The sequence below is a fragment of the Drosophila pseudoobscura genome, chromosome X (assembly GCF_009870125.1).
Source record: "Drosophila pseudoobscura strain MV-25-SWS-2005 chromosome X, UCI_Dpse_MV25, whole genome shotgun sequence".
Classification (NCBI taxonomy): domain Eukaryota; kingdom Metazoa; phylum Arthropoda; class Insecta; order Diptera; family Drosophilidae; genus Drosophila; species Drosophila pseudoobscura.
Genome location: NC_046683.1, coordinates 9192421 through 9217598, shown reverse-complemented (window position 1 = coordinate 9217598; position 25178 = coordinate 9192421). Strand labels below are relative to the sequence as shown.

The window sequence follows — 25178 nt, the reverse complement described above, 5'->3', positions numbered from 1 at the left end:
AATTTACTTTGTAGTGGAAAAACGGGTCCCTTTAATCACAAAGAACGTTAAAAAATGTCGGTATATGTCCACATTGGTCGATATCGATATGTGCTCAGCGAATGCAAAATGATATGGATATTTTCTGCAAGGCGGCGAGTCGGTAGTGCCACCAGTGCTGCCCATCGGCCGATTTTGCGCTCATTTACGATTGAAAAAGAAAAACGATTGGCCATTTGGTTGAAAGATAAGAGTTTGGTTTGTATTTTTATATAAGTTGTTCAGTATTTTAGCTGTGTTGTTGCTGTTCTCCGCCGTTCTCCTCTGGTTGTTCGTTATTGTTATAACTTATATTATTAGCTTTTCGAATTATTAGTATTAAATGTGGTTTCAAAAGTGAAATATAAACAATTTTCTCTTGTTTATGCTTGTTTGGTTTCCATTTTCTTTTCTCTTTGTTAATCATCTCGCCAAGTTGATATAATGCTTATTGCATTACATACATACATAATTAGGAGGTTCATCTGTTATTATTTATTAGTTTTTCTCCTTTATTTTGTTTGGTTTTTGGTTTTTGTTTGGCTTTCTATAGTAACCCAGCAAAAAAAATGTGGCATTTGGGTAAGTGTTTTTTTTTTTTTGTAAGGATTATATGATGTTTTAGCTCCGTATATATTCCTATTTCTGGTTTGTTTGTGTTCGGGCTATAATCAAGCGTCGAGTGTCTGTCACCCCCTCGGCTAGGGTTGGTTCCTAAGCATCGTGTAAGACTCTAAACTAAGGTAAAGTAAAGCTGATCTGATCTGCAGTTGTGTGTGTGTGGGTGTGGGTGTAGGTGTAGGTGTGTGGGTGTAACATTGCAAAATTGTGATCGTGTGTTTATACGCTTTGCGTGGGACTTAATTTGAAATCAAGTGGTGTTTGTGTTCGTGTCTATGGCTCTGCCTCCCTCTGTCTGTCTCTGTGTGTGTGTGTGTGTGTGTGTGTGTGTACTAAGAGTTCACTAATACAGGGTGCTGCTAAATAGAGCTTTTACATATTGAGGGCATTCTTTATCATTTCATACTACAGCACCAGGTCAAAGAGAGTTAATCTTCAGCACAACTTCCAGTCCACTCTTAGTACATATGTATGTCCTTTTTCTTGTCTGTGTGAGTATGTGCGTGTGTGTGTGTTTTTTTCTTTATATAATTAGTCAAAAATTGATATTCTCTATGCGATGTGTTTAACTTATGAAGTTCTTACCACATGTGGCTTATGCGTGTACAATATAATTATTATTATTATTATTTGTATTTATTTTAATATTAATATTTATTATTGCCAGTTTCGATAAGAAAATAATTTTAAGATACTTTTTATATTACTCTCTCTATTTTGTTATGCACTTTCTTCGATTGTTGTTTCCCCCATTTTATTTTTTTATCCATCAGCAATCTGCGTTATTTTCGTTTTAGTTTTGAATTTTTCTTTTTTTTTTTTTTGTTTAAGTCAAGTAAAATTTGTAGACTAGATTTATTCACTGGAGTATAATCTCCCATCTCTCTCATTTATATTGCTGTCTCGCTCTCGCTTAATACTTTCTGTTACGGTTCTTTTTATTATTATTATAATTATTAGTTTTTCTGTTTGCATTTGCTTAGAACATTTCTGTTGTTTTTGTCGTACATCCCGTGTCTGTATATTGTAGGTGTTTTTGGATACAATTAGGCATACGCTCACCCGTACATGGGATGCATACTCTTATTAATTTTTACTAGCTACGGGCCCTAGAGTCCTGTAGAATCCTGACTCAAGAATAGCTGCGATAACAACGGCCTCAAATAATTCTCAATAATTCTTCGAAATGTGCCGAAATCTATATATGTGTGTGTGTGTGTGTGTGTGTGGGGGGCGGTGTATGTGTGTATGTATGCGTTGGTGTGTACGTGTATCAATTCGTTGGTTGAACAATATTCAGCATTGGTTTCGCATTATTGCTTTCTGGTTCCACAATTGATGGATGCTGTGACGCTGCTAGCCGACCGATCCCAGTACGATATTTTGTGGCGACTGTACACACTTAACCGTTCACCCTTTTTGAGGGAGGGGTGAACGAATCTTAGAAAGAGAGGGTTTGTTCATCACAAAAGTTGAGTAAATGCTAGTTGTCGTCTGACTGGATCTGGATTCAGTAATTGGTTGAGCTTGACAACAGTCTTGAAGCCTCGAAACGCACTGTACCAGTACAGCATCGTAATTGTACTGTTACTCTGCTAGCGATTACGAGTCTAGCGGTTAACGGTTAAAGTTAAGCAGTCTAACGAGCGAAACGGTTATCGGTTAAGCAGCAGCGACCACTTGTCTTTCTTTCCTTCTTTCTGGCCTTTTTGTCGAGGACAGGACGGATTAACTACTTACTAAAAAATGCAATCATTCTCATAAGTATATATAAATACTTCTGCGTGTGTGTATCTGATGGATTTGAACCAATTGTATCTGCGTGTGGGGCGTTTTATCAAGCAACAGTGCAAGGATCGGATGCAATGGGTGTACGATATAATATATTTCGAAATTTGAGGAACACCGTCCCCCCGACCAGCTCTTCACTGTCACTTTCCTTTTTTTTTTTGTTCTCTTTCACACTTTTGTTTGGTATTATTCATTATTAAGGCAATCGCATTTGATTAATTAATTGTAGAGTAGAGTTTCGAGTATATGTACGAGTATGTCTAATGGCATTCGATTTGAAAAATTGCTATTTAGTTTCCGCTTTTGCTTTTGTTCTCTTTGTTTTCTTAATATTTGCACGAGTGTGTGTGTGTGGGTGTGTGTGTGTATTTGTTCTCTAATGAACTTAGCTTAAGTTATACAATATGTAATTTATTGAATTCTTCATTAATATAATTAATTCATTTAGTTTTACTTTACTTTTACATGAAATCACAGTCCGTATGTGAGAAAGACTTTATGTACTCGATAATGATGATAAAATAGTTACATGGGATCGGGCTCCTACATATGTACATACAATATGTACTTTTCTATATAATAATTTCAGTTTTTCGCTTTTTTTTTGGGGGGGGGGGGAGTTTGGGGGCTATGTCTATGTATGGGATATTGGGATGCAATCAATAACAATTTGCTGCTGCCTTCCTGCTTTTCCATTTCCTCACAATACCTAGGCATATGCATGTGTGTGTGTGTGTGTGTGTGTGTGTGTGTATATATATCTATTTAGTATATACTGCATTTATTTAAAATATATACTTTGTTGCTTCTGTTGCATCTGCTATGAAAGGCATTTTGTATAATAATTTTTTGGTTTGTTTCAACAAAAAAAAACATTTTTGTTCTTGCTTGAATGTTGCTGCTGCTCCTTTAACTACATCATAATTATAATTTCATAATATTAATGTTCTCTATATAATAAGATTTGATTTGAATTGTTCATTGTGTTAGTTGTATTTGCTTTTTTGTTATTAGTTGAATTTTTTTATTAGCTGAAATTGTTATCGATCCTGCAATGAGGCATCATCCGTCCAACCATCCAAACATCCAGCCATCCTTTAAAGTTTCTTTTAGCTTACTAATTGATTAATCAAAAGGACTCTTCTTTTGTTTTTCTTATGCACTTAGGTTGCTTTTGGGTTTCGCTTGATATGACTGTCACATAGGGTAATTATGGGGTCGATACTCCACTTCACTCCCTACCTTCTTCGAAAACCGAAACGAGATTGCGATTGAGATTGAGAGCGGAAATTCTTTGCCTAGCTTCGCTTTGCTTTGCCATACGATAGTTTACGATAGTTAGGATCTAATATTGTCATAAAAGTTTGGGGACGATGCTATGAGCGGGGGGGCCGTAGAGCAGTGAAACAAAGAAATATATAGATTGAGAGACAGATAGATGGGTTGAGAGATTCAATGTTCAAGGTGTGCACATTAGATGAAAGTGCCGGCAGAAACGGGGAATAGATTGACTGACTGATAGGGGTAGATAGATAGATAGATTGATGTTATGTTCGTTTCAGCTTTTCGTCTTGCCATCCATTAATCTACAATACGCATTTTGAAGTTTTTAACTTGAGTTCTCTTCATTCGAGGAATAACAATTATAAGTATAACAATAATAATGATAGATCGACGGAAAAAAAATTGTTTTCTTACACGCTGATATTTTTGTTTTGTTTTTTCTCTAGATAAAAATTCATAAGCGCCATTTAGTCAGCCGATTTCTGATTTGATCTCCTGCCTCGCTTCGCTTCTCTCATTTAGAAGGCCATGCTGGTGCGTCTTCCACCCAGGCCCCCGCCAAAGGAGCCACCACCTCGCGTCAGTCCGCCGTGCGAGACACTGCGCCCCATGCGGGCCTCGCTGCCCCGCCTCTCCCTGGCCCGCCGCAGCAGATCCGAGGTGCTGGGCCGGCGACTGTCCTGGGATCCGCCGCCACGACGGCAGGCCACAATGTCGGAGGTGGAGGAGCGGCGTATGGTTGAACCATCCGATGAGGGCATCAGCAGGCTGGCTCCTGTTCCACCCCCTCCCACTCCACCACCTGCACCTCCGCCGCTGTATGGAGAGAGGAGGCTGGGCGAGACCAATCGCTGACCCACAACCGACTCTCGTCTGGAGGATGGTCCCGCGCACGGCTCTCCGTCTGGATCGACGCTCTCGATGCGCAGATACGGCATCCGTCGCTGGCCTCCGTCCGGCGCTAGCACCTGGACACCACCCGGAGAGCTGTTCGCATTGCCGGGGCTTGTGCTGCCGGTGCGCAGTCCGCTGTAGAGGGACTTGATGTGAAAGTCCAGGGACTTGAAGTTGAGCAGGGAGCGACGTGGCGGTGTCTCGCTGATGTTCGTATTGGTATTGGTATTGGTATTAGTGAGGCTGCTGCCGTAGTTGTTGTTGAGCGTGTCAAATTGTGACTGAGAGGGAAGAGGTGTCGCTCCTGCTGCTGCTGCTGCTCCTGGTCCTGCTCCTCCTCCTGCGACTGTCATCGAGCTGCTGCGGATGGTGATGGCCTGATGCTGCTGCTGCTGCTGCTGTTGTTGTAGTTCTTGCTTGCTTATTGTTGTCGTCATAGTATTGCTACTTAGGCTAGTTTTACTACTAATCACTTTCAAAAATTTATTATCATTATCTAAGGACTCCTTTCGTCACTGAATGAGACAGAAACCCTGCTTCGCAGCATCCTTGGCAGCGTCCACCTCCTCGATGAAGGCCTCATCCTCGACATGCTTCGGCGAATCGGCTCCGCAGGGACCTCCCCCGCTCAGGCTGAGCGGCCCCTGCGGGCAGGCTGATTGTCACCGAAGCGCCAGCGTCGATATCATTGGCGGCCTTACCGGTTTATTCTCCAATATCCGCTCCAATTCCAGCATTACGCTCGATGACAGGCGCGGCAGTAGCTGAAATACAGTTACAATCAATTCACAAGCCACAAGTCCAAAAAAATCCTTAGAAAAGCCCAAGAAATATGAGCTCTTAATTTTCCACTATGTATATGGCATCATCAGGTGCAAGTTCTTGGAATGTAATGTATGTCTCTCACCTGCAGGGACTGCAGAGACTGGTGCAGCTGCTCGGCAGAGGTGGCGCCCAGCAGAAGGCACTGGACGGGCTCGTGCTTGAGCGACCAGGCGATCGAAAGCTGCGTGGGACTGCAGCCCAGCTTCTCGGCCAGGGCGGCCAGGTCGCGCAGTCGATCGCAGTGGCGACGCCCCTCCTCGATACGGTCCTTGCCCCAGCTGCCTTGCGGCGAAAGAGCGGCCTGAAATAGTAATAGAAGCAGCCAAGAATAGTTGGTTAGAAGTCGATTGACTGATGAGATAGATCGCACTCACATTCCGATTGATCTCGTCTTCGGTCCAAGAGAAACTCTTCGTCTTGAACGAGCCCTTGGGCAGAAAGATCTTGTCCCCGTTCTGGGTGTCGCTCAGGGCCATCGACAAGGGACCCCAGGCCATGAGGCCCACCCCGATCTTGTTGTACATCTCGGGCAGATAGAGCTCGCACTTCTCGCGGCAGAACATGTGGTACTCGGACTGTTCCACGATCGGGGTGATGCAGTTGAACTGCCGGCAGTTGGTGTAGGCCTCCATGATCTCCACCTGGCTCCATCGTGCCGTCCCCCAGTACATAGCCCAACCCTGCTGTATCACATAGCTCATGGCACGAACCACTTCTGTGGGAGAATTGAGGGGCAGCAGAGAAGCGACAAAAAGGGATTACAACGTTTTCCTATGGCATGCTCACAGAATGGACAGGACCCTAGAAACTCACCCTCCATGGGGCACATAGGATCCGCCTTGTGGATGATGACAATGTCGATGTACTGCAGCTGCAGGCGCTGCAGACTGGCCCGCACGCACTCGATGATGTGTTTGCGCGAGAGGCCCCGCTCCTCGGACCTGCGATGGATCGACACGGAATGAGGGATATGAGGGGTATGAGGGGATATGAAGGGATATATCCACTTACTTGGTGCTCCAGTAGACCTTCGTGGTGATGACATAGGCGGTACGCTTCCAGCCCGCGCGCTGCAGTATCTTACCGATCTCCGTCTCGGAGTGGGCCTCCGAGATGTCAAACAGATTGATGCCGCTCTCGATGGCCAGCTTGAGGATGGCCTCCGCCTGCTCGTCGCTGACGCCCGGCGAGAAGACGGGCCAGGTGCCCAGGCCCACATTGGAGATCCTCAGGCCGCTCTTGCCCAGATTCTTGTACCGCAGTCCCGGCGTCGGTGTCGAGCCGTGGCGCAGCGGCAAGGCCGGGTTCGAGCCGAGACTTATCGAGCGGCCTGCGCTCCACGGAATGCCCAGGTACATGGTCATCGTCGGTTCACGTGCCGCATGGAAATGGTTTCGGTTTCAGAGGGAGCGGTTCGTTAGTGAGGCCTTCGCACCGAGTGCTCGAGTGTGTCCGAGGAACAAAAAAAGCACACACACTCAAAAAAAGACGTGCAAAAAGCAACAGCAACAACAACACAAACATTAACACGTAAGAAAAAAGTAGGTATTATTATGAACAGCGTCTAAGCAGGCAAGCGTCTAACGAATACAATGCCGAAGCACCAGATACCCTACACAAATCGCAGATCAAACGGATCGTGAGACAGAAGTACATTGATGGAGGACTCGATTCTCGGTGCCGAAACATACAACATAGGTAGGTTTCACTTGAGTCTTTCTTTTCTGAGGATTTTACGCAAAAGGCGATCTCTAAATAATGTCTGTACTCGCTTGAGTGGAGGACCCATATGATTATCCTGCAAATCCATTGACTAGTTCTAGTTTGTATTTGATTTGCATTTATCCAACGTTCTACAAATGGATGCATTGTCTGATGTCTGCACTCAAGGAAATTAATGAAAATGCCACCAAAAAACTAGTATTATCGAGTGGCTAATGGCCCGGATGTGGCAGGGTAGAGGTCCAAGCACAGCAACAATAACAGCAGCGACATGCAATGAACATGAATAAACAAAAGTGACATTCTTCTGTTGGTTCCTTCCTTCCTTCCTGCCACCTGCCTTTGGTCTCTGCCGCCGCAGAGTGCGTGCCTCCGGTGCGTGTTGTGCGTCCGTGCGGTGCGGTGCGGTGTGGTATGGCGTGACATGCGGCTTGCGGCAGTGCCATTGGGAATGTGTCGGTGGTGTGGGGGTGTTAAAATGTTTCACTCACGCCCCCCGCCTCGCGGTTTGTTTTGGTTTTCGTTTCGTTTGGTTATTGTATAAACGAATAAAATAAATTACAACTTTAATTACAAGTTCTTTTTTTGCCCCCGCACTTCTCTGATGGCGAGGTAATTTGCCAAAGAAGAAATAATAATACAAAAAAAAAGCCTACAGCTATCGATGAATATGACATGCTCAAAAAAGAAAAGAAAGAACATGCGATTATCGTGTGAAAGCATTCAAAGGCAAGACAGTCAAAACAATCCGTAACTTGGAAAGGAATCAACATAAATGATAAGCCTATTTGATAGTGAGAAATTTGATACCGAAATCAAGATGACCGCCCGTACCACTGAACTCCTCCATACAGTCGAGTGACGCGATTGGAGCCCGGCACCTGCAAGCAGAACAGAACACAATATATCAGAAAGTGGACTACAAATGGGATGTGAATATATCTAGTAAATATTTTACTTAAAACTGATCTTCTCCCAAACGTATAAAGTCAACGGTTCAGTGCTCTAAGAGTTAACATTATTTCAATGGGAATATTGAGTGACTTCGAAGAAACTTTGCCAAATGCAGCAGCTTTCATGCACTCAACAACTTGTACGAGTGTTTAGTGAGATATTTGACACCGTTTGCATCGAGTGCGCCATGGGATAGAATATTATACTTCTAGCCGCCACATATCAGCCTTGATCAGCGCTCAGTGAAGTATCGCACGCGTGAGCGCGACTGATGCATGGCTTACTATCGCGACGCTGTAAATATAATCGGGTTCGAATCTTGGACGTGCCGACTTTTTTTCTCTTGCAAACCATGTCCGTCCACTCTGCATTCTTAGTCCCAACAAATTAGAATATTTCTTCCATAAAACCGAAGTACTGAGCGGCTTTGTTTACTTACGTTCTTCTTATTATTGTCGATGTTTTGGCTATCGGTTTAAGAAAAAGGCAATCATATGATAATCTGATCCATGAATTAATGCATATGTACATCACTGATCGCTGAGCAAGTTGATGCCTTTGATACAATTTTAACATAGCGCACCACTGTTAGGTTGTCAGCTGTTTACCACAGCTGATCGCTAGCCAGAGCAATGTGCTGTTAACACAGAAATTATTTCTTGTAACTTGTAGAAAGTTAAACAATTTAAGTAAACTTTTACTATGCAGTCCCATCAGAGCGCTTTTAATGTTTTTCTTTCACTTTGGCGCCTCCTATTTCGTGTATTTGTTCATCGTTTAACGAAAATTAGTCTACAAAATGAGTCCAACACGAAAAATGTAATGTTAATCGAGAACTATTTATGTGAAAATACATAGTACAAAAATAATGGCCCATTTTGTCCCTTTGTCGTCTTTTCGCCTTAAGAGTCGTGTTCTGCAGGACCCCGAACTATCCTGGCATACAAAAAAGATATATATGTATATTTTCTGTATTTCCTAGGTTTGTGATTGTGATTGAAATTGCAGGCAACTTCCAATTGTGTTTAAAGATTTTCTTTACAAAAGAAAAAAAGCCATTTATTCTTAATTATTTCCATGAATATGTACAGCCCCGTTTTGTGATCTCCCACCCCGGAAGTGCTTCTTCCCAGCACCCTGTCCCTTTCTCCCTGTCCCTCTCCCTTACATTACCTGTAAATTGTGACCGGATTCGAGTCGTCGCTCGTATTGTCCACATTGTTGTTGGGGTTATTGTTATTATTGCTGTCATTGGTCGAGGGCGCAACTGCGCCGTTGCTTATCATCCGCTGCTGCTGCTGGTGCTGCTGCGTCACGGCTGCCTGCGCAGTCGTTCCCGTTACAAAATTCAAATTTCCGCCTGGCAATGCCATCATTATATGGCTGCCATTGAGCATTGGCAGTGGCGTTGGCAGCGATAGCTGCTGCTGCTGGTGCTGCTCCACAGCTCCTACCATTTCCAGTGGCATGGGTATCGATGTTGCAGTGCCATCCACAACATCGCCGCCGCGCTCTCTCTCTGGCGCTCTCTCTCCGGCAGTGCTGCTGCTGCCCTGCTCGTGTCCCAGCAGCAGCGGCGTTGTGGCATTGCTCGCGTCGAGTATGCTCTCCTGTGTGTGTCCTGCCCCTGGCCCTGCTCCTGCGGCGCTTGTGGCGCCGCCAGCGGCAGCGGCAGCCTGTGATGACTGCGATTGCTGCTGCTGCTGCGGCTGCTGCGGCGGAGCCTGACTGCCGTCGCTGTTCAGGTTGCACAATGCCATGGACATCTTTTTAGCTTTCGGCTGCGGCCGTTTCCGGTTATTTTATTTCTGATTTTCTTTGGTTAGACACTACTGGACGCCATTGCTGCTGATTTTCTTGAATTTTTTATAATTTTCTATAATTTTTCTCATAGGTGTTTCTTTGTTTGTTTATATCCTACTAAAACTGGACTACAAATCACAATGGAAATGTCTTTTCTAGCATCTTTAAGGCAAAGTCCAGTCGATAAAAGTTTGCTGTTTTGATGGATTTTCATGTTTAAGACTTTTCCTTATTTCAAGCCCGATATACTATACGATATATACAAATACATATATGTAATCCCGTCGAAAGATGGTGCCTGGAGTCTGTGGTCTCTGCTTTCAATACCATACCAAAAAAGAAGCCCACGATATCTTGATTGAAAAGTTTTCTTAAAAGTTCAAGAGGGGGAAACCCGAGGCCCCCACATAACAAAGCAAAGCAAAACAAAGCCAAAGCAAAGCAAAGCAAAACAAATGAAACGAAACATAGAGCAAAGAGCAGACCAAAACGAGAGAGAGAGAGAGAGATGGCCGAAAGTCTGTAAGAGAGTGAAGAAAGCTTTTCACCACACTCGCCCGTGCGGCAGAGAGCAGCAAGCGCCTGCAACTTTGTCGCATTCCATTTCGATTTGCACTTAATGGAGGGTGTACGCGGCGCCACCCACCACCCCCCCTGAAAGACTTGTGTAAACATGGTCTAATCATTGTCGTACCCGCTAAACACACATATGGCGCACAGAGCATACACCTGTAGTACACAGATCAAGAGCAGAGCAGAGCAGAGGCACATACGGACGAGTGTGTCGAAAATAGACTCTTCAATTTGGCCGCCTCTAATCCGATCCGACTCGTGTGTGGGCGTGAGAGCATAAGCACAGTCTAGTATTGGCAGGCGGACAGCATTTGATTTCCAATTATCGGGCGGACTGTTTAATTATAGCCCCCAACCTTGACAATGATTCCCAGTCGAGGCCTCGCTGCTCGACTGGCTGGCTGTCAGCTCCACATTGGAGTGGGATTGGGATTGGGCTTGGGACTTGGATTTGGTTAAGAGCTTCACCGAGCCTTCACCAAATTGACAGGTGAATGGGTCTATCTGTCGGAATTTCTATTGCTCTCGACTAAATCGAATTTGGGCATGTGTAGCTTTCCACCACGACCTCTTGACATTTATGCAACGGCCAACGCACAGGTAATCCGTTTAGAGAGAGCGGGGAGTCGTGGTCTCAGCCCTAATTGGGCTTGTACTTCACTTTAGCATAGCCTACTTCTGGGATCAATGACCAGTTTTCACGGCATGCGGTGGCCCCCGCTCTTGTCTCAGAAAGTTGACGAACAAGTGGCAAAAGTTTTCCAGCTCAATAAATAGCTTATCTCGAGGATGGTTGCGGGACGTACTCATACGTGCCGTGCCGTGCCCCAAGAGACAATGGCAGCTAATCTACAAATGAAACTTTCAGACACACGCACACAAAAGAACACTCGTCCCGAAAGCTCTCTTGTTATCCTTGATTATTATCGCACAAGTGTGGATGTTAAGGTGTTTCGACATACGAGTATAAACGTATAAATGAGATTATCAGGCACAGGAGCTGATGGCCCACCCGATAGATCAACGTTAAGTGCTCCCCCCCCATTATCCATTATCCAGTGTCCTCCCCCCTAATGGAAAGAGCAAGGATGGATCATCAGTTGGCAGAAGAACCAGTTAAGCGTTGATTAAACGAGGCACACAGCCGAGTCGGCACGGAGCAGTACTTAAACTTGGATTACCTCAGAATATCAGAATCGAAACAGTTTTCCAAGCTGAAGTCATCTTTCTATTATATAAAAACTATGGTGAAAACTACTTTTATGGATGCCAGACAAGCAGCTTCTCCACCGATTAGCCAGTACTTGAGCTCTGGTCGTCACTTAATCGTCTTATTCGTGGCGCATTCCAAGTGCATGCCACACACATGCCTTGGGGATGGGGCATGGGGCATGGTATGGGGTATGAAGCAGAGAAGGAAACCACAGCAATGCAATGCAATTGGAATGCATTGGAATGCAGCAAGCGGCAGATGACAGAAGTACACATCGTTCCGTGTTGCAAGTCTCTCTCTGTCTCATCGCCTTTTTGCTGTTGCAACAATACGGTCGGTGTCGTTTGTTTGTTTGTTTGTTTGTTCGAATGTCTCGCTGATATTCTGGTGTCTGCACTCAAATCGCATCATTCACGATTATCTTTTTGCTGCTGGCAGTTGTTGTTCCTCGGTAGTCGATGGCTCTGACCTTGACACGGGAAAGCATGCACAAACAGCACATGCCGGAAAGGGGTTGAGGGTGAGGGTGGTTGGTCAAGGGACAGAGTGAAAGGGAAGGCCGAGAGCCTAAGCTGTTTACAAGCTTATTAAAGCAGCAGCAACAAAAACAGTTACAGCGTCAGCTTCTGGTTCTGGTTCTGGTTCTTAATTATGTGCCCAGGGCACAGGCACAAAGAAGACCAGCAGCAGCAGAAGGAATAGAACTAGGATCGAGGATTCGGATACCCTTAAAGGATCGAAGGGTTCCCCAAGTAGAATAAGAAGCCATAACTTCTATGGCTGCTATAGGATTGCCGATTTCGATCCTTTTTTCTGTCGTTTTCTTGAGAGACCACAAAAGGATACTGAACATTCCCCCCCCTCCATTTTACATCACTTTTCCCCTCATTTCCTCTCAGAACAACATCAAACCCTCAAGACGGATCCCCAGGCGGATGACCGAGGGGCCCTGCCGCATGACGCGCAACTTTGATACCCTTTGGGCGAGAGAAACGGTATTGGAGGAGGGCCAAAAAGCAAAAAGAGAAGAAGAATGAAAATCCAATTTGATGCAGTTCGCTGCTGGCTTTCCCTGGCACTGGGCTCGGTCTCTGGGACTGACTGCATCATCCTCGGGCTCATCATCATCCCACATGCAACCTTGACTTGCAACTGCAACATGCATGTGCATGTTGCCATTTGTCTGTGTCTGTGTCTGTGTCTGTGTGTGTGTGTGTGTTTGTGTTCATGTGGCGGCTTAAAAGGGTTTTGAGGCATAGGCCAAAAACGAGAGCCCAGCAACAAAGCAACCCAATTGGAATTCCGTTTTGGCCGACTCTGCCACTTGCGCAGCACGTAGCCAAAAGTGCAAATAATAAAATAAATATGTATAAAATACTAACACACACACACACTTGTGTACATATGGTATGCATATATGTATATGCATGTGTGTGCGTGTGTAAGAGTGGATGTATTTTTTTGTTGTTTTTTTTTAACAACCGCAGCATGGCGTGACACCAACACCGGTCGATATGCCGCATTTCTCTCTCACTCTCTGGCTCTCTGCTGCCTGCTGCCTGCCTCCTCTCCTTTTGATGGGGGCTTTCCTTTTGTGGCCAGGTTTGGCCAGAGGAGAGAGCAGAGGACAGAGGACAGAGAAGGGAAGGGAAGGGGAGAGGAGAGAATAGAGGTAAGGAGAGAACGGGAGAGCAACTGCTGGTGCTGGTGCTGCTGCTGCCCTGACCCACTGACTCGATTCCCAGAGTGACCGGCCTACGGCCTACGTCGGCCTGGCCTATGAATATGCGGGCATACGAATACGAAAACGAATACGAATACACGAACGAATATGAATATGGGAGCACGGATGTGCATCCGAGTGTGAATAAAACATTCGATAATCGATGAGGATGAGGCAAGTGGCAAGAGGGATAAAGAATGAGGGAAGACGGATAAAGAATGAGGCACGAGGGAACAGCCATGAATAATGGGGAAAACCAGATGAAAATCAAGTCAAAAGCAAAGCAAACTGAGGCATAGCGGATGAAGAATGAGGCAAAAGGGATACAAAATGGAGGGTAAGTGACGGAGAATGATGGCGTGGAGGATAAAGAATGAAGAATGATGCAAAACGGATAATAGATAGCTGATGAATAAGGATCAATGGATAAAATATGAACAACAAAAGAACAAGGATTAGGAAAGAGTTGAGGAATACGGGAAAAGAGATAAAGAATGAGCAAAGGGGGATAAAGTGTAAGCGGAAAAGGAATAAATAATAGACGAGAAGGGATAAATTGAAGGCGGAGTGACAAAAGGGATAAAGAATGGGGACAAAAGATGAGCGGGAAGAGATTTAGTCTTTGGGGATAAAACGGATGAAGAATGAGGGCAGAACGGATAACAGATGAGAGTAACGGAGACCCCTCTCTCACATTTGTCCTTACCATTTTAAAGCTGAATAAAACCCAAAAGCAGAGCCAGGATATTGACTAAAGTATGAAATGATGAAGGCAAAACAGGATGCCGGAAACAGGATACGGGATGTGTGCGCCACTCGTTGCATGTTTGCAGATAGGTTTCCGAGGCTGTCTGTGTGCGAAAGGTCCTCCAAAAACTGATTTGCAACAACAATTCTCAAGTAGAACGATGATTGGTCTTAAAGGAGAGGTCTAGAGCCTTTTCGAAACTCTTCTATCCCCAGAATTAGGGTTCAAAGCGAACAAAAGCCGCTGCTAATTGTGTTATTACGATCCTTATGCAACTACCACAACGATTGCCCTGCCACCACAGCCTATCGGCAGCCAGATCAAGTGACACGTGGCATGTCATATTGAAATTACGTTTCTCACACGAACTCCACCCGGCCCTTTCCTGCCTACATAATAGCCAAATCTTTTGGTTGCATTATATTCCCATCAGCGGCGGCGACGACGGAAGTGAATCAACAAGGTTAGTGCAGACATATTGTACCAGGGGCAAGGCAATGCGAGTGTGCACCTGTGTGTGTGTGTAGGGGTTTATCGATATCAGGGCACAACAATTCAAGCACGGAACAACACCACAATCAAACTTACAGCCAAGCAACAGCGAATGAAAATAGCGAGTCCATAAATACCCTGTACAAAAGGCAGTCTCTGATCTGAACAACCACTTCCAGGGCCGGAACTAATGGGTAATTCTGCCACAAAATATACAGTAAAAGGGGATCCAAAAGATCAGTTGCAATAGCTTTTGGGCTACTATTATTATAGAGCAAACATTAAGCAGTTCGAGCATACCCTCTGTCTCTCTCTCTCTCTGCCTCTCAGTGCACAGAGGGTATGCAGCGCAAAGGCAAGTGGCGTGACTGGGTAATTACTTACTAAACACAATTTCTCTTGTGTGGCTGTTGTTCCTGTTTCTGGTTCTGTTTCTGTTTCGGCTTCTGGCTCGGTTTCTGTCTGGCTCTAATGCAATTCACACGACATTAAAGTTCAGCACGCGGAGTTATTGAACCATTTTCTTTCCTTCCTTTTTTTTTTTTTTTTGGGTTGTGTTCTGTTCTGGGTTTTTTTTGTGTTTGTTTTGGCCCAAAGGAATACAGCCACACCAGAAATTGGAACGCAAATCCGCAGGGGAACACTGCTGGCTGCCACTGTGGCACAGATGTTGTGTCCCGCTTTTGTGTTTTTTGTATCCCCAGCAGTGCTCTTTGCTCTCTCCCATTGAGATAAAGACTAACCCATATTTAGTTTCATTGCTGGAGATGGGTATGTGTACAATACTTATATGCAAACACAGTGGGAGACTCCTCTAAACAAATTTCGAGTGTTCTGTATTATTCTTTGGGGGGATTTGTGGGGCAAACGCTCTTCAGCCACAAAGTGCATTGGCTTCTGCCAAAAGGCAGACATTTCCAGCAGATTTTTAATCAAAATTCAATGACGATTCCTCATAGAGGATGCCCAAGCGCTACACAATGTTACGAACCTCCCATACAATAAAGTTTTCTATACGAATTTTCCGTCTCACGAATTCCCCTTGAAATTCGCTATTTGGAATCTAGATTGATTGATAATATTAAAAAATATTTGGTATTCCCGTATCACAAATTACTGCAGGTCGATATCGAAAATAGATGTATATATATCTTCAAGTTTAAAATTCAAAAAACTTTCGATTTGGACACATTATTCAGATGGTTTCCTAATATTTCACATATATTATTCGATTTGTGTCTACGAAAGTCGCTAAAAATAAATAAACAAGAGGTTTGCTTGCAATTTCGTAGTTATATAGATATATATTTAAGATCAAGATCAAGACCAGACCCACTGTGAAACCGTGTTTACGATTGTGCAGCCAGAGCAACCATAGGATGCCGTCCATCCTTGGACTCTGGCACATCCTTGGCCACTCAGCAGCAATCGGTTATAATCATAGATATATATTTTTTTCGTATTTTACACATTTTGAAAGCAAAGATCCCACAGATTGAAATCTTTTTTGGCACTAAACAGACAACAAGAATAAAAAAAAAGTCAAAAGAAATTTTGCGAATTTCGATTCGAAAAGTATATGTATTTTATGTATATATTGTATGTTGATCGGTTGGCACTTTTGTTGGCTACTATGGCTACTATATGTAGAGCCCCTGGCGTTTCGTATTTTACAATTATTTATAAATTATTATTAAATAATTTCGTTCAATAGTCGCCGCCTCGGAGCGCGCGCGACGCGTCGGTCTGGCACGCGAAACACGTAACACCGCAATGAAGACGGAAAGGAAAGGAAAGCGCCACACACGAATATTTTTCGGGCCCCGCAGCCGAAATCCGAAAACCGAAATCGGCAAGCTGGCTAAAACGAAAATTGCGAATGCGACGACAACGACAACGGCAACGACTACCACGACGATGGCCAAAAGGCGAAAGCAGTGGCAGTAGCACAGGCAGAACCTTCGGTAGACGGCAGGCAGCAGGCAGAAGCATTTGGGGCTACCGTAACGGTAACGAATGGCACACACACACACACACACACACACAGAAAGAGAGCAAAGAAAGGGAGACAAGTGCACGTGTTATTTCGCCAAATGGAAGGAAACAGAAGAGAAACAACAAAACGAAAATAAAACATGACAAGGCGGGGGGAAAACTTTCAGAAGCTCGAGGCGGCGGCAAATACCCTTTGATAGCCAGCAAGGTAGGATCCATCCGGGGGTACAAAGGGTGTGCCTCTCCATCAACGTTTCACGTTGATATCGATATATACAATATAACTGATTGTTATTGAAAACTATATTACTCTGAGACCTCCATGGCTTCATACTGAAGATATTCAATATTCTGAAAACTATCGTATCAATTTCCATATGGCTTGCATCGCCTCTCTTAAATCTTCTTAAAATATCATATACCATCTATAGGTTCTTCAATTCTTGTCTAGGGTATTTTCTGCTTCGTCATTGAACCTTTCAAAGTTTCAGAGCGAGAATTCCCAAGCGAGAGAGAAAGAGAGAGAGAGTGCGTTCAAGAGAGCAGCATGTTTTGGGCGCGCGCAATTTTGAGAACGGAGCGGAGAATGCGGAGCTTTTTTTTCGGCTGGCTATCTGTTTTTGTGGTGAATTTCGGAGGGGAGCTGCAGCCGACGCACGTGTCCCAATTTAAAAAGCCCACCATCAATATGCCGCCTACCCTCCCTCGCTCAATTGCTTCCACTTTTCCGTCTCCGCCTTCGCCTCCATCTCCTACTCTTCGCTATCTTTCCTCTTCTCTTCTCTTGCCATTTCCCACTACACTTTCGTCCCTATTCTGTCTACTCCCTGCACCCTCTTCAATGACGGGCAGCAAATTGGCTAGCTGTTGGCCCGCCCGGCATGCTGCTGCTGCTGCTCTACTCTCCATGTGCTCGAGTCTTATGTGTGTGTGGGTGTACGTTCAAGTGTGCTGCAATGACAATTCATGTGTGCGGGCTTCCGCGTGTGTGTGTGTGTGTGTGTGTGTAGATAGATGGGAATGCGTGTTTTTTATGAGATTGTCTCTTCGGCTTTGGGTCCCAAGTCCCACCGTCACTCAGTCGGTCAGTCAGCCAGTCATTTGAGTACTCCCAACACTCCGATGTCCTTACACATACGCATATAAATGTTGTAGCATTAATAGGGTTATCTTTTCAGGGTTTGATCTTCAAAGTCGGAGCCAACATTTAGCTTTAAATGCTCTCTCTCTTTAAAGTCGGGCTTGCGGTTTTCGCCCAAATAAGTAGGCAATACTTTTTTGTGCTTAGAAATGCTTGATCCATGCATAAACCATGGGAATCCATATTTAGTCCAGAATCTAAATGGATTGCATGCAATATTTAATAATAGGTTTCCATGGAAAGTTACACCGAGATTAAAAAACCTCAAAGTCAGCTAAAAAAAACATTTCCCAACAATTCTGTACCGATGTTTTTGTCCAAAAATGATCGAAACTCAACCATTTTAACCAATAAACATTATAATTTGATTCACATTGATTTAAAAAACCATGTTTTAATACCATGTTTTCCTTCAGATCCTCCAGAGTTTTCAACGCCCAACAAAACCCCAATCTTGACTAACAGTAGGTATATTTTTTATTTACCATTAACCATTAATTTTTCATTAACCCAAGAAGTGTATATTCCGTGAGAAATAAGGTTGTAGGCCTCCCTTTCTCATATTTGGAATTTGAAATCAAAAATTGCTAAATCGAACAGAGAATAGTGCGTCGTTTCACAGGATTTTTGATTCGTGTCGATAGAGTCGATATATATCAATACCAGGTATGCAGTATTTTTCTGGTATTAAGGAGCTAATTTGTAGCATTCTTTTGATATTTTTTCTGGGTCAGGATCGCATATTTGAGTGCTTAAATGTGTTTGAAAATCGAATAAAGCTATAAATCAATATAAAATACTTAAGATTTGAACATTTTACTGATTTATGAAGGAATTGGAGAAACGGAGAAATGGAGAAAGTTTTCGTTTCCGTTTTGGCAGCTACTATTGCATTGTAATTGCATTGTACCCACGCATCTAGACCACGTCACTGCCTTGGCCTGTGCATTGCCCTGGCAACTGGGAACAAAAGTGCCACCAGCCACACTGCAGCACCTGTCTGGCCGACAGTCATGACCGTCACATAAATAATGAATGAAATGTGAACAAGTCATTTGCAAAAGGCCATTAAACACACTCTCTTGCCCTCTCTTTGGAGTACTCGCACTCCCGTAGAAATACTCGTAGTGCTGTGTGCATAAACGAGTGTGTACATTACATTAAAGAACACTTAGCGGAGGCAAATTTTGCCAAAATACAACTACAAGTACGGGTACTGGTACGGGTACGGGTACGGGTACGAGTACGGGTACGAGTGCTCCCCAGGCAATTATAAGTCACTTACTCTGTCTGACTGACTAATTGATGAGCGCTCAGCTGCTTGAGCCTGGAGTGTTGACTGTTGAGTGTTGCTATTCACGAGTTTTTTCGCGAATTATTACGCTATATGAATATAGACCAAAGAGAGATGGAGATGGAGGGAGGTAGAGGGATAGGGAGAGACACAACTCCGATCCGATGCCAACGAGAGCGATACCGGAACTGCAGGCCAGAATCAAACAAAGCAAAACTATTGCAACTGCAACATCTAGACATGTACTCGCGGCAGGCAGAAAGGCAGAAAGGCCGAAAGGCGGGGGGGGGGAACGTTTAAAAGCTTGGCCCCAATGAAAAATTAACTATTTTAATTTGAGGCCAGACTGATAATATACAAATGCTGTCTGCTATCTGCTGTCTGCTGCCTGCTGGCTGCTATTCAAATCAAATGTTCGGATTTCTCAAAGCCAGCCCCTCCCACGCCCATCGAGAGAAGCTCTCCGGCTCTCCCTTCCGTTGTGCCGTTTCCTTTCGATGTCAATCGATGAATTCCCTAACCGGTGCACATCCAGTATCCTTAATTATTCAAAAGAAATTAGAGCACTGGGCTACTAGCTGATGCGGATGATGCCTCCACCCTTGACAGAGTTCTCGGATTTATTTGTCAATTAAGTAAATGCCAAGGAGGCTTTTATCGGAATTTGTTCGTAAATTTATAGTCTCGTTTTTCGCCTCTTGTTACAAAGTTGCAAAAATGAAGAACTTTACGCTTAATACGGCATGGGCCAGAGATTATGACTCCACTAACAGGCTCTTAAAAGTGGAGTTATTCAAGCACATATTTAATTAAATTATCGTTACAATAATAACTAATAATAATAAACGTGTGCAATTTGGAAAATATAATCATATCTAAAGAAATGTAAAAAAATTCGTTATACAAATAAAATAAAATAAAATAAAATAAAAATAAAATAAAAATAATAATACACAAATATGCATTATAAATAATAAATACAAAATAATAATAATAAACGTACGAGTAAAACGTAATAAGGAGCGTCTGCAAATTAAAACTAAATTGAATAAGTAACATTTTAGTAACATTGAAAAGTTTTCCATTCAAAAAAGCTCCCAACAGTAGTTGAATTGAAGGAAACCTAAAGTTTCAGCTTCAACAAACTGTTTTCCTTGCAAAAACAAATATTTGGCAGTAAAATTCTGCGCATACTTGATATCATAGAAACATCAACTATTTCTATATGGATTTTAGCAATAAAATGAACTTTCTTTGAAGAATTACAGACACATTACTTACATTTACATTCCACATTGCGTATGCTTGATTTTATAGATACATATATGAATAAACTACAAGCGGTTTACCCCAGACTGACACAGATAATGACACACACACTTTATACATACATAAAGTACATGCTCTGCTTAATTAGAAACCCTTTTGCGTACCACACTGCGTATACGTGACGTTGAGTATAGAATTGCACTCATTGCGTGTGTGTGTGTGTGTGTGTGGTGCATGGTTCGTGTCTCTGCTATGCATTTTTTGCATTTGGTGTGGCCATGCAATGAAAAGTGCAACGAAAAAAACTGCCACACTGAAAGCTTGCTCACTCTCATGCTTTCAGTCGTCGCATGGTGCATTGCACAGCTTTCTGAGAGTGAGAGCATGAGAGAGAGAGAGCGAGAGAGCAGCGCAGCGAAAAGTGTGGGCAAGTGGAAAAATGTACGCCTGCTGACCTTAGGCGGAAGGTTGGCTGAATGCTAACGACAGCATTTTGAATTATTCGAGTCAAAGGCAAATGGGGTGCGGGGTTGCTCGGGTGCGGGTCAAATGGGTAGAATAGTGCAAATAGTGCGGCCGGAAAGTCTTTGCACTGTGCAAACTATTTTCTGTTGTGTTTGAAGAAAAGCCTTATGTCGTTCTAAATGCAACGGATAGTAGATCACGTTGAAGGGCCATCAAAAGTATAATCAAATAACTATCATACGAGTGTTCATACTTATGTACCTTGCTGAACGTTCTCTATGGTAAAAACAGTCTATTGACCCACTGTGTGTGTGCGCACTAGATATTTGCCTTTAACTAAAATATGCACACACAGTATGTACATACATCAAGTATGCAAATCATTCGCCTACAGCCCCCAAAAAAGCTAGAAGTAAACGATGTATTCAAATACGAGTATTTGCACATGTTCCTGAGGGCTCAAGAAGCAGAATAATGTATACATAATGTATAACACAGAAATATCTAAAAAAAAATATGAATACCCAGTTGAAGAATACCCATCGTAAGCGATATAGCCTCGTAAAGGTATAGCAAACCATCCGAAAGCGTTAAGAAAATTAATCATAAATTTGTGAGCCTTTAATCAATTATTATAGAATCATACTTTAACACCTCTTTGATCCGTTTACGATAGCAATAATTAGTCATCGCTCGCGGATCTGTCTCGTTTCTACTTCTCTTTTCACTCGTTACTCGTCACTCGTCACAGCAATGGATACTGCATGAGTCTCTAACGCAACTTTTCAATATATAAGACGATTTATTATATAAATTACTTTAATTGTTACCCAGATATCATTAAAAATAATATCATGAATGCAATGGGGCGTTCCGAAAAATGTCATTTGAGGGGATACAATTGTGTCTGAGCAGAGCACGTGATGGCCTGCCAAACGATTGAATAACAAATTGAGTAACGAGTACATTGAGAAGTACTTAAGTATAATCGTCTATGACAGATTAATTTGTGTTTAGGCATATACGATGATTACTCACATGATGCGATGGTAGGCATCCAGCTGGTTCTGTGCGCACGTCACGGACTGCTCGGACTCGGTGGAATCATCGCGCAGCGTGGCAACGCCGAGCGGCAAGATGGGAATGATGGCAGCTGTCGCAGCTGCAGCTGTTGCCGGCGGCCCCGCCAATGTCGTCGTTTGACCCGTTACCGCTGCGGCTACCGTTGACGTTGACGCAGACGCTCTTCTGCCTGCTGCTCCTGCGCCCCCGCTGACGCCTGCTGCAAAGCTCTGCTGTATGGACGATGATGATGCTGTGCTGTCAAGCTCCTATTGAAGGAAACCAAAGGATCAGCAATGCGGTAGAACAATGAGTAGGAATGGTGCAGAATGGTAGAGAGCACAAGAAGTACATAACAAAGTATGAAAGAGGGATGGAGAGAGAGAGAGAGAGTGAGTGAGAGGCGGTTGTGGAGGGATGGGAGTAAATCTATGCAAAAACCTTGATCTCTGCCGATTCCGGAGTGGAGTAACGCTTGCGCTCGTAGTGAATCTCTCGCTCGATGGATCGGCTACGGAATGCCGGCGGTATACAGCGATCCGGTGGCGGAGTCTGTAGCTTTGGCGTCACGGGGGTGTTGCTGCTCCCACTCCCACTGGCGGTGGCTTGCTGCTGCTGCTGCTGCGTCGACTGTTGCTGATTCAGTTGCAATTTCTGGCGCTGCTGCTGCTGGGATGTGGAGGCTGTTGGTGGACTCTTTTCGCTGGGCGGATGGTGGTGCGACGACGACGATGACGACTGCTCTTTGAGCTCCTTCTGCTGCTGCTCCTTCTGCTGCTGGTGGTGTTGGTGCTGCTGCTGGTGTTGGTGCTGCTGCTGCTGCTGCTGGCGCTGCTGGTTCTGCTCCTCGCGCTTCTGCTGACGCCGTATCTCAAAGTCCAGCAAGCGTGCCTCCCGTTGGTCCTTGTCGCGCTGTTTGCATGCAATTGTTGCAAAGTGCATTCTTACTATAAATTGTTGTTTGTGTATTAAGCCGCCATGTTATCGGGTTATCGGGTTATCGATTATTGTATATCAGGTGGTTATCATTAATCATTAATCGTTAATCAGCTATCGGTTATCGGTTATGCTTTTTGCTTGTTTTCTTGTTTTGTTTTCAGCTTTCGCTTTCGCTTTTGGTTAATTGGTTTTTCTTTTCGCTTCGATAATTACGCGTTTGTTAGACAGAGACGCACCATCGACAACGACACACACACTAGCACACGCACACACTGAGACAGACTGAGCGACTCAGAGCGAGAGAGAGCGCGGCGCCCACACACACACCACTCCACTCCACTCACCTTGTAGTTGATGGCGTCCTGCTCTTCCTTTTTGGCCTCGCGCTCGTTGCGCTGTCGATCGCGCTGCTTCTCCTCGTCGCTTTGTGCAGTTTTGCTGTCTGTCGGATATATATAGAAAGATAGAGAGAGAGAGAGGGAGAAAGAGAGAAAGAGAGAGAGAGAGCGCAAGAGAGAGAGAGAGTGGGAGAGACAGAGAGAGAGAGAGAGAGTCGAATGTTGAAGCTGATTTCAATATTTGGCTTTACAGTTTTTTGTTATTGTTTTTTGTTACGGTATTTGTTACTGTTATTTTATGTTTTTAGCGTAGCGTTTTTCGAGGGCATGCAGAGAAAATTACTCCAAAAAATGTTACTAAAAATGGGGGAAACGAGCAGCATGCTGGCTAATCACTATTCACTATTTACATTTACATTTAAATTTAAATTTACATATGCATTTGCATTCGCGTTTACACACACAAAAGTATCACAGCATCTGAATTTTCGTGGATATAATATGTACATATGGTAGATATCAAGGCCAAACACCACAACATCGAGAGCATGCCCATGTCCGTGCTGCACTGACACTGGTACACTGGTACCACACTGGCCCTGCCCCTGCCACTGCCACTGCCACTGCCCCCACGCACGCACGCAAGCAACAAACACAACAAGCAGCAAATACCACACAAGCAGCCACGCCACACCACACCACGCCACGCCACGCAACGCACATCAATCGCCTGGCACGAAGTTGGTGTGTTCTGTGGCATATTCCACATCACATCATATCGCATCTCTACTTACACTCCGTCTCCTGGTTCTGGCCACGTCCGCGTACGGCCATCAGGTAGCGGCTCAGCTTGCGCGGCGGCGACATGGTTCTCCGTGTTCCGTTCTCAGTTCTCCCCAGGCCAGGCAGGCCAGACGACGCTGGCAAAGACCCAAACGACACTGACCCGAACAAAAACGGCGCACGGCCGGGTCGGGCCGGGCCGGGACGGGGACTATCCCAATTAGTCGTCGCTGCGTCGCCTTGCCTCTCGTCGCGTCGCGTCTTGTCTTTCTTGTGTTTTTTTTTTTTTCTTCTTGGTTTTTTTTTTCTTTTTTTTTTCAGCGACTTGCGTCTGGCGATTATTAAGCTTTGGGAGAACCAAACCGTTTACCCGTTAGCATACCGTTTAACCGCTTCAACCGCTTCAAACGCGTGTAAGTATGTACATTCTCTCACACACACACACACACGCACACACACACACGCACAAACATATGGACAACATACGGCATACGGCATACGACATTTGAGTGCATGCACAGTGGGTTGCAAGAGTGTGCGCACACACAATGAGCAAGGTTAGCATGCAGCAGCAGCAGCTGTATGGAGGGTGGAGGTGAAGGAGGAGGAGGAGGAGGTTGGAGGGGTAAACTTGTTGAGCTCAGTGTAGCGCCACCACCCACCACTCACTCACTCGCACACACACAAAGGCATTAACACCCACAGGCACACAGGCACAGAGGCTCGTGTTAGCCTTGACTAGAACCCGCTTGAACCGTTTTACCCGCTTAACGGTTCACCCGTTGTCAGATTTATCTGCGGTTAAACACGGCACATCGTCGCTCCGTACCCGTACAGTGGGTTGCAGCAGTGCACGCACACAAAACAACATTCGTTTCTTGTTTTTTTTTTCTTTAAATTTTTTTTTCTTCGGCGTGTACGTGGTAGGGGGTGGTTGGAGGGGCGGGAAGGGGCGGCGGGACTTATCATTCAACTAAAATTTTCTACAAGATAAAAACAAAAACAAACTATAACAAAAACAGAAACAGAAACAGAAAGGGAAACCAGGTAGGAAAATATGTTAGAAAAACTCAAGGAAAACATTAGCGGAAAGCAGAGCGAGAGCGAGAAAGAGACAGACAGATGGTGGAACGTGAAACGAAAACCAAATCTACGAGTACGTAACGGAACAGTCAACGGTATAACGGAATTTGCTTTCAACTAGGGGTTTCACACTAAGGGGCATATGTAT

At 44.3% G+C, this 25178-nt stretch overlaps 2 protein-coding genes across 4 annotated transcripts; both read right to left on the bottom strand.

Moving 5' to 3' along the window:
* Positions 1 to 1449: 1449 nt before the first annotated feature.
* On the bottom strand, positions 1450 to 5080 carry LOC117184738 (ESX-1 secretion-associated protein EspB-like). The gene has a single exon (XM_033383546.1). The coding sequence runs from the start codon at positions 5043 to 5045 to the stop codon at positions 4233 to 4235; it is 813 nt and encodes a 270-aa protein (XP_033239437.1). The 5' UTR covers positions 5046 to 5080; the 3' UTR covers positions 1450 to 4232.
* Positions 5081 to 5231: 151 nt separating this feature from the next.
* Positions 5232 to 24208, bottom strand: Hk (potassium voltage-gated channel subfamily A regulatory beta subunit hyperkinetic). Of its 3 annotated transcripts, none has more exons than XM_033383544.1 (10): positions 23959 to 24208; positions 23171 to 23268; positions 22329 to 22799; positions 21864 to 22156; positions 7966 to 8036; positions 6445 to 6763; positions 6247 to 6374; positions 5808 to 6145; positions 5516 to 5734; positions 5232 to 5372 (listed from the first exon to the last, which is right to left on the bottom strand). In XM_033383544.1, exons 1-10 carry the CDS (start codon positions 24029 to 24031, stop codon positions 5271 to 5273), a joined length of 2112 nt encoding a protein of 703 aa, XP_033239435.1. In that variant the 5' UTR covers positions 24032 to 24208; the 3' UTR covers positions 5232 to 5270. The 3 variants fall into 3 exon arrangements, with proteins under 3 accessions (XP_033239435.1, XP_033239434.1, XP_033239436.1); XM_033383543.1 differs by having other exon boundaries at positions 5808 to 6148; positions 23959 to 24204; XM_033383545.1 differs by lacking the exons at positions 21864 to 22156; positions 22329 to 22799; positions 23171 to 23268; positions 23959 to 24208 and adding exons at positions 9283 to 10106; positions 16336 to 16560 and having other exon boundaries at positions 7990 to 8036.
* Between the last annotated feature and the right edge of the window lie 970 nt (positions 24209 to 25178).

Coding starts and splice junctions, on each gene's coding strand:
- LOC117184738 (XM_033383546.1), bottom strand. CDS start 5,045: ATGACGACAACAATAAGCAAGCAAGAACTACAACAACAGCAGCAGCAG.
- Hk (XM_033383543.1), bottom strand. CDS start 24,031: ATGTCGCCGCCGCGCAAGCTGAGCCGCTACCTGATGGCCGTACGCGGA. Junction 23,269..23,958: donor CCAGAACCAGGAGACGGAGT/GTAAGTAGAGAT, acceptor TATATCCGACAG/ACAGCAAAACTGCACAAAGC. Junction 5,735..5,807: donor AAGACGAGATCAATCGGAAT/GTGAGTGCGATC, acceptor TTACTATTTCAG/GCCGCTCTTTCGCCGCAAGG.